This window comes from Athene cunicularia (genome assembly GCF_003259725.1).
Source record: "Athene cunicularia isolate RWA chromosome 2 unlocalized genomic scaffold, athCun1 chr2_part1, whole genome shotgun sequence".
Taxonomy (NCBI): Eukaryota; Metazoa; Chordata; class Aves; order Strigiformes; family Strigidae; genus Athene; species Athene cunicularia.
In genome coordinates this window covers 44,633,846-44,650,712 of record NW_020799095.1, presented here as the reverse complement: position 1 = coordinate 44,650,712, position 16,867 = coordinate 44,633,846, and the positions used below count along the sequence as shown (strand labels likewise).

The following is a 16,867-nucleotide window of genomic DNA, read 5'->3' as shown; positions in this document are numbered from 1 at the left end:
GAAAGTCAGATTATGAGAACTTTGTGGGTATTAGGAAATACGACTGAATATAGATTCAGAAGACTGTTTTTAGTATTTATTTAGTAAAACTCACTATACAAACAAATGTTATCACAACAGTTTAGTATGCAGGGCTATAGCTTCTCCTTCCTTCAAGATGCTTCTTTGTTTCAGTAAAAACATATAGACATTTACAACGATTTCCCTTTAAAGCACTGGGATTTCATATATTAAAACATACCTGGTAAACTAAGCTTAAAATAATTTTACATTGCTTGGAAAAGATTTGAGTAATTTACTCTTACCAGAGTGCCATTGTTGCACAGTATTCAAAAAAAATGAACCACCACTAAAATATAGAGTAAAACATTTAAAAGTACATTTATTTAAAATGTGGGCAAAATATCAATATAAAAGAAAATAGAGTATAAGAAATAAAAATAAAGTACAAAACATTTTCATCTTCAACATCCATAATTTAATAGATAGCAAGCCCTTTTATTTGTACATCCAAATTACAATTTTGGCTGAAGTACCATAATTTACGTTAAAATGCTTAAAAACGGGCTAATCAGGATACCTAAAGTGGGCTCTTAAAATGGTAGTATAATACAAAACATAGTAAATTATGTTTCAGCATAATAAAATTACACATCCTAAAAAAGATGCAGTTTATTTTTGCTTTCCTGCTTTAAACTGCTCATCACCCCTAGGAAAACAGCTGGAAAACAGCATCCACAGGAAGTTTTAGTTGCTTTATACAATGGCTGAACAGCTAGATTTAATGCTCCAAGGATTCCGAAGCAGTAAGGCATTTCACTATCCATCAAGTAAATTTATATGTAAGTTTGTTAAGAAAGAACAATTTTAAGAAATGACTGCAAAATAGAACTTATATAAAAACATGTATAAAGACACAGAACCCTTACTGGGCCCTCCACTGTATTTATCAAACAGGGCTTATAATCTTCAGTAAAAAGCTATTTTCCTCAGCTGCAATTAACTCGTGACAAATACTTTTCTCAGTGTTTGTTTAAATATTGTTTAATATTCTACTACTATTACTTTCTCACAACCCTGTCTCCCACCACCACTGAAGTATTTCCTACCAAAAAGTTAATTCCACTTTGAATTTAAGCTAGATTTCTGGGTGTTTAACTACCCTCCTATCAAGTAAACATCCTAAAAAATTATAAATAATTACTTCCTAATTAAAAAAAACTTTTAGTAAACCACACTTCCCTAAGCAGTAGACAGCCTTTACACAAAAAGGATATGATTCATAATCCAGTGTTTGAGTAAGCACTCCAGTCAGGACAAACTCAGCATTGTGGACATCTGGAAATATCAAAAACATGCCTACAGTTCACATCCTACAAAGACATTCTTCCTCAATCTGCACGCGCATCAGGAGGGGCCATTCTGTACCTTTCTGTTCTTCACACAAAGGTGTAGGGGAGAAGCCCCTCCTGTTAGCCATCACACATTTCACACCACAAATACCAGACTTCCCCATGCATGTTTTTGATAATAAATACAGCATGTCTTGGAGTTCTACACTGAGGTGAAAATCGCTGAAGTGCAAAATCCCAGATAGTTAACTAACTTGATGAATACTGAGACAATAATCTTGCCTCATCCAGTACTGAAGCCCCAAGTTCAAGCCTACCCTTCCAGAGATTTATGGTGGCCTAAAATACCTCTATTAGAAATAGCAAACAGCTGCCTCAGATTTCTCCATGATTTGCAGGACAGACCATGTATTCCTCTACTATTACCTGAAAGCTTCAAGAGATTTATTTTCTTGTAAAATATTTTTTTTTAAAAAGAAAAAAAAAAACAGCTATACTGTTCCAATTACATTGATCATTTATACATACCTATGCCTCTTGCGAAATATTCTCGACATAAATGAAGGTCATTTTCACAGGAAATCAAGATTATCTCCGGCAAACTCTACACAAAAGAAATACATTGTAAACTCAGAATAACACAGTAAGAGATTACCAGTGATTTTTAGAAAGCAACACTGTACACACTTTATTCTGCTTATGCTCCATGAGTTTTCGAAAAGAAGGTTGTTTAGATAATACTTTTCCTCCTGCACATTCCACAATAGCTTTCATGGTGGAAAGACTGGGACAAATTCCAGGTGTAATGTAAAAATATTTTCCCTAAAAAGAGAAAAGAAAGAATAAGAGTAAGAAGTTTGTTAACTGATTTCTGCAATGCCTTAAGTTTTACTATCATGTGACTCTTAAGACAATCACAGGCAGGCTTTGTAAACTGGTGTTAGATATCACAGCTAATGGCAACAAATTCATCAGCTGATGAGTTGTCCTTAATTACCACTGATGTTTTCCCTGGACGGACAAACCTACAATTTTGCTAAGTTTGAACAGCCTAGGTGTGCTTATTTCAACACCTGGAAAATAACAAACAGGAAACCTTCAAATGACCACTAGGTTCAACTCTGGTTTTAAAAACAAAACAACAAAAAAAAGTAACTGCAGCTTGGTAATATATATAAGAACATCAATGCTCCTTGCTTCTTCAAGCACAGGGACATCTCAAGTATTGCAAAAGAACTTTACTCTCTTAATTAATAGCCAATATATTACTTTCTGACAAAAATTACCCCACTACATTACCCCACTACTTTTCTGAGAGCAATACAAGTGATCAGATCACAAAGTATATAATCTCTGTTTACCAGCTAGGAATAAACAAATAACCTTGCTATCTTTAGACTGCAAAAGTGAGTGAAATGTAGTATGCAAACTCAGTAGAAGATATAGAATCTTATTCATTACAAGTTGTAAAAATACCCTTTTTAGATGGTTTAACTCAAGAAAAAAAAACCCTCAAGTTCAGTTACACTGTAAAACCTCTAGCAACTTGGATCTTCATATACCTCTCTGCAGTGTGACCTTTTAACTGGAGGCGTGAAAACTATCTTGCACCCTCCTCACAAACAGCCTGGTGGTAAGTGCAGTTTTCAAGGAGAATCAGAGAATAACTCCCTTTGGCTGAAGTGAAAACTTACTCCCAGGCCCTTATTTTTATAGACAAGTGCTTTGAGTACCAGGTTGGTGTTAAAAACCAACCAAACAAAAAGTCTCTTCTATAAGCTGCATTTTACAAATAAAGGAGCAATGTTCTAAATTTTGTAAGGGAACAAATACTGTTAAGTATATTGAGCATGTTTTGTTCACATCTACAGGATCCAGGCACTCAGAGAGCTTAGATCCATCCTAACAATGCTTAGGCAGGAAATGGGCATAAAGTAAAAAATAAAATTTAAAACAAATGCTTCATGTTATACACTAGTCTGTTTTATTGCTCTTGGCTACAAAAGCTGTGGTCCAAGTGCTGAAAAATTTAGGTTGAAAAGCTCCGAGTATTTAAATGTCCTTTTAAACTGCATACCTTGAATAGTGGAGCTACTTGTGCTCTCTTCAGAGACTCTTCTAAACTGAAGCAGAATAGCACCTCAGCTTCAGCATCTCTGAGCACAAAGTTCTGCTCATCTGAAAAAGACAGACCGATGATGTAACGCACAAAGACAAAAACATTAACGTAACCCAGAATCTAATTTGATCAGAAAATGTTGGCAAGAGGGGGACTCTAAATGGTAAACACTAATTTTAACATGAGTATAATACTGCCTTTTATTAGGCATCTTACAAGGATGACCCACGATTACTTGGAGAATAAAACTGTATTTCACACTTGTGTAGCTAGCAACAACCACCGTTCTATGAAGTCCCTTTTTCTGAGTTACTGGAGGAACTTGCAAACTTTTACTTATTGATCCTCTACAAACAAAGGAACAGAATGATTAAATTTAAGCACAAACCACCATGACAACCTACAAGAGGCCCAAAACTGCCTTCAATTCCTCATGCCGCCTCAACAGACCAAACTTTCCATCTGTTTCCCTTGTCCTGTTACTTCAGCAGGGGCTTTTTTTTTTTAATCTGGGATGGAATTTCAGTCTTAATCTTTCCACACAAAACTATGTCAAACACATTTCTAATTCAGATTTATTCAAAACACCCAAATTTAAAGAAAAAAAAAAAGATGGAGAACAAATTGGTCTTTCCAAGGATAGTTCTGATAACTTGCAAAAGATGGTGTTAATACTTTTCCAAGAGACAAAGAAAGCCACTAGGACAATCTTTCTAAATAACTGTCATATTTGTCATCATTGTACTAGGTACAAAAGTGAAGGCAGCCCATTATCTACAAATCCACTAAATGTCAGTAGATTAAGTATTTCAGAACAGTCATCCTTCTAAATTCCCAGGCCTTCTTTATTTTCTAATAGTTTCCAAATGGACTGATTCCCCAGTTCACTGATGCTCAATCAAGCAAGTTGCCTTCTCTAGATCTATAAAAATGTTTGCTCGTTTATTGGTTCATTATCCATAGATTGAAGTCTTTGTGATGGTTAGGCAGGTATATTATACATTTGCTCCTTGCAAGCAGATTATATAAAAAGAATAAAACAATCACAAAACAAATAATCAGCCTTTAAGAACATTTTCTTCAGATCCAACATCCTTGTCAAAAGATCAAAACTATCTATGTTGGTTTTCTGTCCACAGAAAAACAGTGTAAACACAAAGTTAGTTTCTTCCAACACTGTTAAGGTACTAGACTACTTAACTTCAATTACTCAAAATTATTTTTGTGTGTATTTCCAACAGTGGCTTAGTTCCTTACAACTTCTATTTTAGAAAAATTACTGAAACCAAAAGTATTTGGGGCCTAAAAAGTAATGTAACCATAGGTAAAAATCTGCAAATGTTTATATGAGAAGCAAATACAGTGCTTAACAACATCCAACTATTTAAACACTCTAAAGCAAACCTTTAAAGTATTTTTTAAATTTATTATTTCCATTTAATGGAAAAAAACTGTATTAAATCAAATGAAAATTTAAACAAAATGCTCTGTTGAAAGAGCACTCAAAAAAAAAAAAAAAGTGATTTGTTCTTGTGACAGCTTTATTTAACAATTCCAACATAACCTTCTACCTCAAGTGAAATAAAAACTAGCTGCTAGTGTAATTGCTTAAACATAACATCAGTTATGAACTATGCTAGTACAATTTTCTGTAGACTTAAAATCTCTGCTTTCAAAACTGAACTCTTTAGAAAACTGTCAAGAGACACTAAAGTCAGAAGTCAGAACAACAAAGTGTATTTCAACTTGCATTCTATCTTCCCATACTTGAATCAATGAACCTTAAGTTTATTACAGAAGGTGATACTAGTTTAACTTACCAACAAACTTCTGGCATTTGAAACATTCTTCTAACCACTCTGGAGTGACTATGTGCTTGACTACAGAAATTGCTGTCAGGAACTTGACAGTTCGGGTCACTTTACTGGCAATTAGATGGGTACATTTCTGGGCAGATTCTGCTACTTCACCTCCAAGGATATAGAGTTTCTGAAAGTTGTACAAAACACAAATCAGAATGGAGTAGTCCTCTAAAAACTGGAGGAAAAAATGAAGAATCATCACCATCAAATAAATCTAAAGATCCTAATGAAACAGTAAATATAGGAGATTTCTGTGTTACAGTCATTCCTTTACTAAAGATGATTAAAGGACAGAATTTAAAGCCATTGAAAATCCAGGTACTTCCAGACACAAATTTCATCTGCCAAGACTGAAAGCTACATTCTGCTTCTGCAGTTTTTTGGGTTGTTTTTTTTAAAGCAAGGAAATAACTATAGGACACGAAATTTAAGTAGGCAGATTAGTAATTTTTCTCTTTTCTATGGAACGTACACTGCAGCTGCAGTAAACTCGATTTACTAGTCTTTTCTTTGAAGAGAAAAACATCTCATGAAAAACACGTATTCTTTAAATACACCATTTCCACATGTATTTTTGACGATACTGAGCAACTATCCCTTTTTTCTTTTGGGATTACAGACAGCAACTAAACTAGAAAAATCCTGGGTCTTATCCAGTACAACCATTACTACTTTTCTCACCTAAAATTGGTCATGAAGTTTTCTCATTTAAAAACAAATGTAGAAGGGCCTTCTTGCCTTTTAAAACAATCATATATAAAGAAAAAACAAGTACCACAAAAGCACAATTATCTGAAGCAGAACAGTCACCAAATAAAACTAATTTCACAAAAATTATATTCTAATCTGAGCTCCAGTAAGTATGGGGTTTTATCCATTAGAAATATGCTAATCAAGTCTTAGATAGGAAAAATTCAACATCAAGAAAAAAGTTAACAGATGTTTCAATGTAGTTCATAAGAGATAAGCATGAAAGTCACCTTAATGTACTGTTGAACTTGCATAGGTTCAAATCCTGTGAAGAGTACCATTGGTGTCAATTCTGGGGTGAGTTTTTTAGTAGGTGGTGGTAGGTCTTCAATCCTACAAAATATATGAAATACAGCAGAATGAGAAGCTTTGGCCTGAAGTTTGCTTTGTTTTGTTTTGTTTTAAAAATAGACAAGCACACTCTTGCAACTTTTACCAGCTGAATTACCCAGATGAATGAGAACTAGGCACAATCACTCTTATTTTGAAGAAAAAATTACTAGGCTGAGAACAGGACATTTTCTCCTGTTTGTTTTCTCCCAGTCCTCTTACTACTTCACTCTTTAGTCACTACTTTACTCCTGCCAGTTGAGTAGCTGGCAATATGCAAAAAACCGTTGATAGTTATTTCAATTAGCAGGGCAAAGGATGAAACCAGACTGATGGCCAGCTGACACTTCTGTGGAAAAGTAAATTAAGGATTATGACACAGATTGCTCACTATTCTTACCTTGCTCTTTTGGAAGATGGCTGAAGACTGGATTCATTTTGCTTTGGTTTCAAAGGCAACCTCACACCCTGAAATCAGATCATCTACATGTTTATATCTGATTTGACCAGGGAAACAAAATTTATTCTGAAATAGGAAAACTATACACTGATCTTTTGAGACTATATCAAAGAAAAGTAAAACACAAATGAGAAAGACACACTACTGAATGCATACTGGTGCACCTAATGCTTACACAACTGATGTGAGCAAAGCTCAGCATTAACCACAGCTTCTCCACAAAGTTCTGTAACTATTTAAGTGTACACCAAATAAAATACTGTGGGACTTTTTTCTTTAAATAAAGTTGATAATCATCAATGGAAATCCCAAAAAATTAAATGAGAGACTGAAAAACCCATCCATTTGTTAAATACATGAAGGCTATAATATTATTCCAGGTGCTTAAATATCAACAGAAAATACTGGCAGCTGTGTTTTAAACACTTAAGTTCCCTAACTACCTAAACAGATGCTCCATAGGATGCTATGGTACTCACTGGATAGACATTCCTGCCTCCCCAGAACCAGGTCGGCCACCACAGCATTTCCCCAGGGGTAGAGAAATGTAGCTTTTAGGCTCTCCCTGGCCTAACTAACTTGAAACAACAGCTCTCGCTTGCAGGAGGCATGTGACATCTATTAATTTTTAACCTTCAAATCTACACCTGAAATTTAATGACGAATACTAGAGGCACATGACCAGAACGACAGGCAGCATTATTTCAGCCTCGCTGTGAGGACGGTCATTTGGGAGGAACAGGCCACAGGGGTTTGTTCCCTATTCTCAGGGACATGCATTTTTATGCTAGGCAATCACTGGTAAGAGCAGCTGAAAGAAAAGCGCAGGCACTCACTTTCTGACAGACATTTCAACTATGAAAATGCAAAACATAGATGGCATCAACACCATCTGACAGACAGCTGTCCTCAAAAGAGGACACCATATTTTAAATCCAAAGACAAACAGAAATGCCTACTGTGAAGGCAGTGAAATACCTTGTCTGACACTTCCACATGCCTGGCATTTTCTATTACCAAATCACATTCTTCATACGTGGGCATCCTGAGGGGAGCTGGACAGATTACCTTCAGAAGTCCCTTTCAACGTTAAGTTACAAGACTCTCACTTCACATGGGCAAGAAGGGTCCCCATACAGTAAATACAGAAAGGGAGGTACTAAATTAGGCCTTCTGACCTCTAAGTTCTCTTCATTTGCTACATAAGACAAAACATGGGCCGTCACCTGGTTTAAGTCACACAAAAGCGGCACATTCCCAATTCTAAGATGAACTCAACTGCAGCGTGAACACAAAGGGTGATGGTAACAAACTCAAAACTGAAATAGTTAAAGGCTATTTTAAATATTAATAGTGCATAGTGAGTATCTTCAAGGATTTTTCATTTTGCCACACAAATTTTTGAAGGTACTTAATTTCCTAAAATTAGTTTACTATGGGCCCACAAAACACTTCCACAGGGGTCTATAAGAAGGTTTCAAACTTATGACCAGTGATACAGTAGTGGCTTCTTCTAAACAACAAACACTGCGCCAAACTCTATTTAAAGTATTAGTTCAAATTAAGCTATCACACTTACTAAGCTCCTCTTTTCTGAAGAGGATACAAAATGACTGAGTGATCCAGAACAAAAGTGGTATGGCAAAATGTTTTTGTGCAATATAAAATGTTATCTGACAAGTCATCTGTTGTACAAATGAACTGAAAGCTCACTATCTCAAATTGGGATTTACTTTCATCAGGACAGACACTGTGAAAATAGTTATCGTGTAAATGTGAAATGGGAAGAGAATTTATAATATAAAACCTGAAAATTTTTCTACATATTCAAAACAAGGAAACAGTTCAGAAAATAAGTTGCAGTTTCCACCTCAGCTCTTACACCTGTCTCATGTTCGCATGTTTCACAGAATACACTACATGGTAAGAACTAAATGTTTTGTATTTTTAAGGTACCTTCTTCATGTCCTTACTGTTGTTCATCTACACTGTTGTTATTTCCAGGGTTATCAACTACACTTTTTAAAGCAAGATATATTTTAAAATTATAAAATATATGGTATATATACCCATGGTTTTAGTTGTTAGGCTATTTCAAAGAGATGATATAAAGTAGTTCCACCCTTAATTTACATTATCTATTCTATTTAAAATTTAGTCAATATTTAACAAAATTCTTAAGGATTTTTGGTGCTCTGCCTTAAAATCCTTATGTGGCCTGATTTCATGTACTGACTCAAAAAAATACTAAGCCCTTTCTAAAGGTCTGATGTAAAAATTGAAGACTGAAACATTAGCCCAAGATGTCTCAAAAGTAATCTGATTTTGTGTATCATGTGGAAGTTCTTAGTTCTACAAAACATGGTTTCTCAGATTTCTCAGAGCAGAGAGAACGCTAGCAGGAAGTACAGTCAGGAGGTTCAGTACAGGTCTGTGTTAAGTCTCTCTGGCATGCTGCTCACACATCAAAAACACTGAAGAGTAATCTTATAAAAATAGCTTTATATTTGTAATAATTCCACATACCATTAGAAGTTCTGGTGATACCTTTAATGGGACTCTCCAAGCATCTAGAAAATTAAAAACAAAAGAAAAATTAAACCACTGCAAAGTTATTTATAACAGAAGATACATGCTTCTATTCATTCAGTGGGTACATATATGAAGTGCTGCAGAACACAGAACTTTGGGACCAAAACTCTTACCAAGAAGGTTTAGAACTAGATGTTGACTAGGAGAAAGTGGATCTTGAAGACTGAATACTGTATACCGACTGTGTTGTATCTGCCGTAAAGCTTCAAAATTTCCTAGCAGAATGTCACAGAGCCACTGTGCATTTACACATGGTATTCTCCACTCTTTAGCCTTCTCATACTTCAAGCCACTGGGCCTTATTGTTCAGAGATGAAGAAAAAAAGTAAGGTATTTCAGTAAAATAGATAAAATAGCAATTTCTAATAATAAACCGAAAATACCCTTATTTCTGTGTTTGCCTATTATCTATTTCAACCATGACGAAGTACATCCTCTGAAAAAATACTTTTGCTTTATGTGTTAGTAAAGTCAATTAGGGGAGAATATCTGTCCCAAATGGAATCGAGTTAGACCCAGATTTAACTTAATTTTCCCTCCCCCAATGTTTTAAAATAATTCTTTTTTTAAAAAAAAAAGTTATTTTACTTGTAGATGATGTATTTGCACCCCTTATAAAAGAATGTAGAACAGTGGAAGTAAAAATTACTTTTCTTTTGCCTGTCTTCAGAAGGCAAAATTTATCATGCAACAGTGTGCAGTAGATTAGTTCAAGAAAGTCATCAGTAAGTTTGTTGCTATCAAATTGCAAAAATTGATTAAAATTGACGTTCTTATAATGAGATGTAACTAGCACCTCACATTAAGAAAAGCAATAGGCAACTGAGAATGTGAGTACTGCAGAGATAAACCACTTACTCTTTACAGATGAGAACTGTATTGCTGCGACACAGATAGCCTGTGTATTTGGCACCTGCTAGGTAGGCCATTAGTTTGAGGTCATCTCTGTCACTATCAACAAATCCTGTCACAGAGATTATCTGCAGACAGAAAGAGACAGTTAACAAATAACTGAACATAGATGGTACTTACAAAATATTCCCATTGAAAGTATTTTTCTGTTACTAACTACTTCTGTTACTAACTAATTTACATCGAAATATACAGTATTATGACCACGGCATATAGGCACTTAATTAAAACATGGCTTGTAGGGTACATAGCAATACAATTTAGAAGTGATTTGTTTATACATAAAATTTTTAGGTTTCTAGCACTAGTTCTGACTCAGGAAGAACCATTTTCATTCTTCTGGTCAGCCTTTTCTCATTTACAAAGACTGCAGTTTTACTATGAAAGAACTCACAGCTAGTTTTCACCCACATCTCACCTTTCTTCTGCCGCTGTTTATATTCAGGAAACAGAAAAATGCTTAAACCTACTTGCCCTACTCTACTTTTAAAAATCTCCAGCCACAAAACCTGTGCCAACTGATTACAGGTGGTGAACTGTAATTCTACTTCTTCCATTCTTACCCTTATTTTTGCCAAGTTTTCATTTTTGCCATTCTCCCCAGGAAAAGGCATAATAAATGATGTTTATTACATTACATATTACATTTATTACTAATCACTGTGCTCACACGCATATTGTTATATTCTGGTTTTCCCAAATCTGTATTTCTTTTTATGTCTTTTAGAACAGGCTAGTAGCAAGGGTGTATGTCTGCATCCAGCACAAAGAAACACAATGCCAAGACATACTTTGGCATCTTGTTTTATACTGCACAGTGCATTTCAAGATGCATTCAATTCAACTGCAAGTTTATCTCTGAACCCCAGAAAACTCAACTTTCCCAGTGCTCCTCATTGCACAGGCCACTGGAAGTGTGACCTCCTATTCCCTGATTAACAGCACAGGCTTTCTTTTGTGGTATTTGCCAGGTATTGACCCAGAAAAAACCCTCAAAAAATCCCCTCAAAATGTTGGGTTATATACTGTTAGATGTGCTGTTAGTAAAAAACTACACAGCTTGGATTCCTGTCATCTTGCTATGACATAGGAATACTATGCCTATGTATAACTCAGGCAATCTTTGCACCTCAGCACTCAGAACTTGGTAAGACTTGCAAAACACTCTGAATCACCCACTATTATGCACCACATCAACACAGAACCTTAAGATTAACAGAAACTTTTCTTCCAAGACAAACAAAATGTGCATTTTGCTTTGAGTAAGCACTTTCTAGCTATATCTTAATACTGCTCATGCAATGAAGCAAGCATTCTTTAGAAATAAGCTTTTTCATCTTACATGTTGAGAGCATGGCTTTCCTCCTGGTGGAAATGCCACTGGAAAATGAAGAGCTCGATGAGGTGGTACCATTTTCTTCTTTTTCAAGATTGAGTTCAGCCAATGTGCTGTAATACATCTCTTCCTTTCTCTTAAAGCCTATGAATACATCCATAAACTGCTTTTAGAAACCAAAATACATCTTATTTAAACTTTTTTCTACGATACAAAGCTTCAATTTCATTTGTTTTTCTCTATTTTTTTCAGGATTCTCCTTCTCAAAGCATCTTTTTTAGTGTTCTCTGGAATAAATCTACTCACTACATGCATTATAAGAGTTTGTTACACCATAAACCAAAAATCATAAAAAAGCACATAATGAAAAACTTTAATTTTATATTTGCAATCTAAGCATGAAGTACATACATACTGTAAAGCCTGACCTTTCCAGTAACAAAACGAAAGCACGCATGAATACACGGCACTAGTTTGCTTACCTGAGCATACATGTTACTGACTTGGCTTTCACAGAGAAGATGTGTACACCTGCTTGTAAGGGTAGGGTCCACTGTCCCACCATGTGCTTGAATGATCTGGTAAGAGAACAAACCCAGAACTTCTAATATATGTAACAATTTTTAAATTACCCTAAGAAACAAACAGTCTGATATGAAAGCCTACTCTTTAGGACACTTGCCACCATTAGTACCATTTCACTGAAGAGTTACCCCCCCAAGAAAGGTTTGATACCTAGCTTAAGAACATTTCTGAAAAAAAAAAAATGTGAAAACAAAATTAAATATGCACCTTTTCAGTGAGCTACAAAAAGTCTATTTTTTAGAATCAATTAAAAATACCCAAATAAAGATATATAAACAAAAATAACCCTTCTCACATTTTTTATTTTTGCAGACTAACTATCGAACAATTTTTCATGAATTATTCAATTCTATCTCAGCAATAAACACAAGTGCTGTTAAAAATGTCAACAGCTTACTTGATTATGCAAAATTGTAGGGAAAATTCAACTATAAAATCCATCAGAAGTTTCTGAAGAACATCAAAGTCCTCTCATTTAGGAAAGGATACAATCAGATTTTTCTGAAAAATAGAAGTTGGCAAAAAATAGAAACACTCTATTCCTCCATCTTATTCACTCAGGTGGATAGCTCACAGGCTACTAAATGCCAAGATCATATGAAAAAAGTCTTTTTATACATCAAGTTAAAGATAGATAGTAATGCTGTATTACATTTGCTGCACTACAACTGTGTGATTAAAAGCATAAATAGTCAGGAAATACTTAAGGCTATAACTTATTTAGCTAATGTTACGACTAAAGACCTAATTCAACCAGGCTGCACATCTAAAGCATTTTTATTACTTTTTCTGGTCAGCTGCAGTTGAATAACGGTTTTTAGATTGTAACACAAACATTACACAAAAGGATACCTAAAGAAAAGTGAACAGTGCTAAAATACTTCCAATGATTTCTTTCTGAATTTAGTTACTATGACATTATTCTATCACAGTTTTTTAAAAATACAGCAGAATCTTACCCGTTTCCAGGTCGCTAACAGCTGTTTATCAGACATCTGTTCTGGGTAATCAGCAATTGCAAAGACACAGCCCAGTAGGAAATACTCTTCTGGAACTGGAATAGTTTGGCACATAAAAGAACAAAAAATTAAATACTTACAAGTCTGAAGAGTTCATCTCAGAACATATTTGCTACACTAATCTTTCCTATCACCAGGTTATAACCATCATTCAATTCTGAAGTAAATCTTTCTTGAGAAAAGCAAGATCCAAAACTGCAAAGCTGACAGCCACATCTAAAGACAGAGTTGAGCCCAGGTTGTTTGGGGTTTTTCTGTTCTGGGTGGGTTTCTTCCTGGAGGAAGAGGGCTAAAGGGGCAGAAGGAAGGGGCACTGAAAGGAAAATGTAAGACAACTTACTCTTTTATACAAATCAGTTATGAACAGTCAAAACAATCAAAGAGCTTTCAATTCTACTAGCATGGACAGAATTCAAAGCAGGGCATGGGAACCTTCTACCTGATACTGAATCCTCATTAATTTACTAGTATTTCCAAAATTTAAGATGTCTTTCCAGTTGTTATGCTGTCTGAAAGCTTTCCCCTTCCCCCCATCCAAAGAAAAAAAAAAAAAAAGTATACTATTCATAGAGAACACTATTCTCATAATTTATATGCTAGTGGTATAAAGCATATATTTGAAAAGAGAACCACGTCAGCGCTCTCCTGGTTTTCAGATTTCTGTATCACTAGTTACAGTGATCATTAGTTATGATTTAAATCTGTTTGCCTAAAAATTAGTAATACAGGTCCTGAGCCATGAATGGCATTTCTTAGTCTAACAATCCCATACCGTAAATACAGCATTATTTTTTTTTCTATTCTAACCCACATTATGTCATTAGCCACTTTTTTTCCAGGATCAGAAGGCAATAATTACTAACTCTCCACTGCTGGATCATGTCCAAAAAGTGGCTGCTGTTGCAGTTGTTGCTGTTGCTGCTGGTGGTGTTGTGGCTGCTGGGCTGCAACTTGATGCTGTAGTGTTTGAGATGTCTGAGTTAAGTGTTGTGTTGCCTGATTCTGCATTTGCTGTTGCTGATGCTGTTGGTGTAATCGTTGTAAGTGCTGCTGCTGTAACTGCTGCTGCTGCTGCATTTGCTGCTGCTGATGTTGCAGCTGTTGCTGTTGCAGATTCTGTTGCTGCAACTGCTGCAATTGTTGCTGTTGTAGCTGCTGTTGCTGCAACTGATGAAGTTGCTGTTGCAAAGCATGCTGCTGTTGGAACTGGAGCTGTTGCTGAGGTCGGTGTAGCTGCTGTTGAGCGTGTAACTGCTGCTGTGGAAACTGAAGCTGCTGTTGTGCAAACTGGTGCTGCTGATGAACTTGCTGTTGCTGTTGTGAAAACTGATGAGGCTGTTGCTGTTGGAAAGACTGCTGGGATATCTGGGGTTGCTGCTGCTGCTGCTGCTGTTGTTGTAGCTGCATAAGTTGCTGAGGTTGAAGGTGTAAAAGAGGATGGTGCTGTTGCTGCTGTGCTTGATGTGACTGCTGTAATAAATGTGTCTCTGGTGTTAATTTCACTTGACTAAACAGCACCGCATTTGGATGTGCCTGTTGGCTATGATTTACTTGTTGTTCTAAACCTTTTGTAGGTGCTGAAAGTGATTGTAATATCTAGAAAACAAAGATTAGTTTTGTGACCTTTTTGTTGTCATTCAGTTTTAAAAATATTTAAAGAACTACTGGGAAAATACAATTCTCAAAAGAACCCTATGCTTAAATATATTGTGAGCTAAACAAAAGTCTTTAACTGTTAATAGCAAAATGAAAACACAGGACTTACACATAGAAAAGCATGGAGGTACACGGCTCCTAAGGCAATGCACATTTTAGCAAAATTTAAGATTAAAACCTATCCCTGTATTATTGATGGTATCTCCAATAGCATTATGACTATTAACAATTACACTGATCAACTCACTCAACTGTAATACTAATTTTACACTCCTGTTGGCTCATTAAGTTCAAAGTTTATTTAACTTAATTGCTAATACTGCCTTTACTAATCAGTGCTGTTTGAAACATGGTAACTTAATACAACCTCACTTTCTTTTGAACCAACTCAGGAATATTTAGCTCTATTTTTTGAAATTGAATCCCAAAATACAAAGAAAAACATCGATGAGCTGAGCACTAATAGTTTCTTGGGGAGAAAAACCCTAACCACCTGTACCTAAGAACAATGGATTTTAGGGTTCTACAGAGTGTCAAAGTAACCTGGAGTTCAATTTCATTTTTAGATGCAGAACTTATTAAAGAAAAAACCATTTCACACTAAGCAGACACAAGTTAGCAAGAAAGTTTTTAAAGCATCAGAAAAGGGAAAATGAGGCAAATTCCTAACAGATTATGATGAGTTCTACATATTTACTGAAGAATTTTACTATAAACTACCTATTAAAAATTAGAAGGAGCAATAGGAAACTCTAGATTTGCCATCCAGTGTTTTAACTGTGAAATCAGTTTTGGTGAATCCTGTGAAGATTGTTTCCTGCACCCACACTATTTCATCACATACGGTGTAAACTCCAGTGATGTGTGTGTGAGAGACAGAGTAAGTAATCAAAGCACATCACTACAACACAACGCCAATTAAAACTGTATCCTCTCAATGAGATGTCCATCAACTCTTCATCAGAAGCAGCTCAAGTGTTTTTTACAATCAAAACATCTCAGGTTTCATCTAAGCAATTTTGATACTGTTGGTATAGCATACATTTACAACCACAATTATCAATGCATTACTCATCACTAATGTCTAGACAACACCACAGTATAAACATTCAATAACTAAATATACACAAAAAGAATGTTTCCATGGCTCAGTATGAGGAGATAGCTTCCTGCTGCTCTCCACAAAAAAAAGAGTCCCAAAAGTCCAACTTACAGAAGCTTCAGGACACATATTTCAAAATAAAGGGATAAAACTTTCAAAAGTATCCTAGTGCTATATTCAGAAAGTACCTTTGTATCTGCAAAATGCCATATTATTACAGATCTTGCCATTCAGCAGAAATTGGAGGTTCAAAGTAAACACTAACTTTCCAAGATTGTGCACCAAGATGTGGAATCCACCCAAGACTTGTACCCAAGCAGGATACGAAATGCAATTTAATCTAGCAAGAGGGAAGTTATAAGCAAAAAAGTAGAATTGGCATTCCTCCCTCTAGGAAGAGCAGATTCACAAGTCTAAAATGCAAAGCTTTTCTCCACATGGAGCTAGCACAACAGCCTACACAGCAGCCTGATAGAGTACCTGAGAACAGTCCTTGCACACCACAGTCAAGTCTCTAACAGACTTTTGAAAAACAAAGTCTAGCTGAAGAATGGTACCATCAACTGCCCTGTAGCTCTATAAATATTACTTAAGAAGAATACATACACAGGGACACCACTAAATAGTATTTGATAATCCAATGGCTGGGCTGTAGAAGATGTGGTGTTCAGACATGAAAGCATCAGCCAACTTACCAGCACTGGTCAACTGACCAGGATGTTGGCAGTTCTGCTCAGTCCTTACCCAGAAGTCTCAGTCCTTAAACAATTCAAGGCATCAACAGGAGGAATC

At 35.6% G+C, this 16,867-nt stretch overlaps 1 protein-coding gene across 1 annotated transcript in view; it reads right to left on the bottom strand.

Annotated features, from left to right (window-relative positions):
* Positions 1 to 505: 505 nt before the first annotated feature.
* PAXIP1 (PAX interacting protein 1) overlaps positions 506 to 16,867 on the bottom strand; it is a 29,832-nt gene continuing 13,470 nt past the window's right edge. The window contains exons 7-21 of the mRNA XM_026843510.1: positions 14,181 to 14,913; positions 13,258 to 13,352; positions 12,196 to 12,291; positions 11,720 to 11,857; positions 10,324 to 10,445; positions 9,579 to 9,763; positions 9,400 to 9,443; positions 6,814 to 6,881; positions 6,314 to 6,416; positions 5,292 to 5,460; positions 3,430 to 3,530; positions 2,040 to 2,174; positions 1,881 to 1,956; positions 1,278 to 1,338; positions 506 to 842 (exon numbers count right to left, since the gene is read on the bottom strand). Coding sequence (XP_026699311.1) covers positions 827 to 842; positions 1,278 to 1,338; positions 1,881 to 1,956; positions 2,040 to 2,174; positions 3,430 to 3,530; positions 5,292 to 5,460; positions 6,314 to 6,416; positions 6,814 to 6,881; positions 9,400 to 9,443; positions 9,579 to 9,763; positions 10,324 to 10,445; positions 11,720 to 11,857; positions 12,196 to 12,291; positions 13,258 to 13,352; positions 14,181 to 14,913 — 2,142 coding nt within the window. The 3' untranslated portion in view covers positions 506 to 826. The remainder of the gene's footprint in view (positions 843 to 1,277; positions 1,339 to 1,880; positions 1,957 to 2,039; positions 2,175 to 3,429; positions 3,531 to 5,291; positions 5,461 to 6,313; positions 6,417 to 6,813; positions 6,882 to 9,399; positions 9,444 to 9,578; positions 9,764 to 10,323; positions 10,446 to 11,719; positions 11,858 to 12,195; positions 12,292 to 13,257; positions 13,353 to 14,180; positions 14,914 to 16,867) is intronic.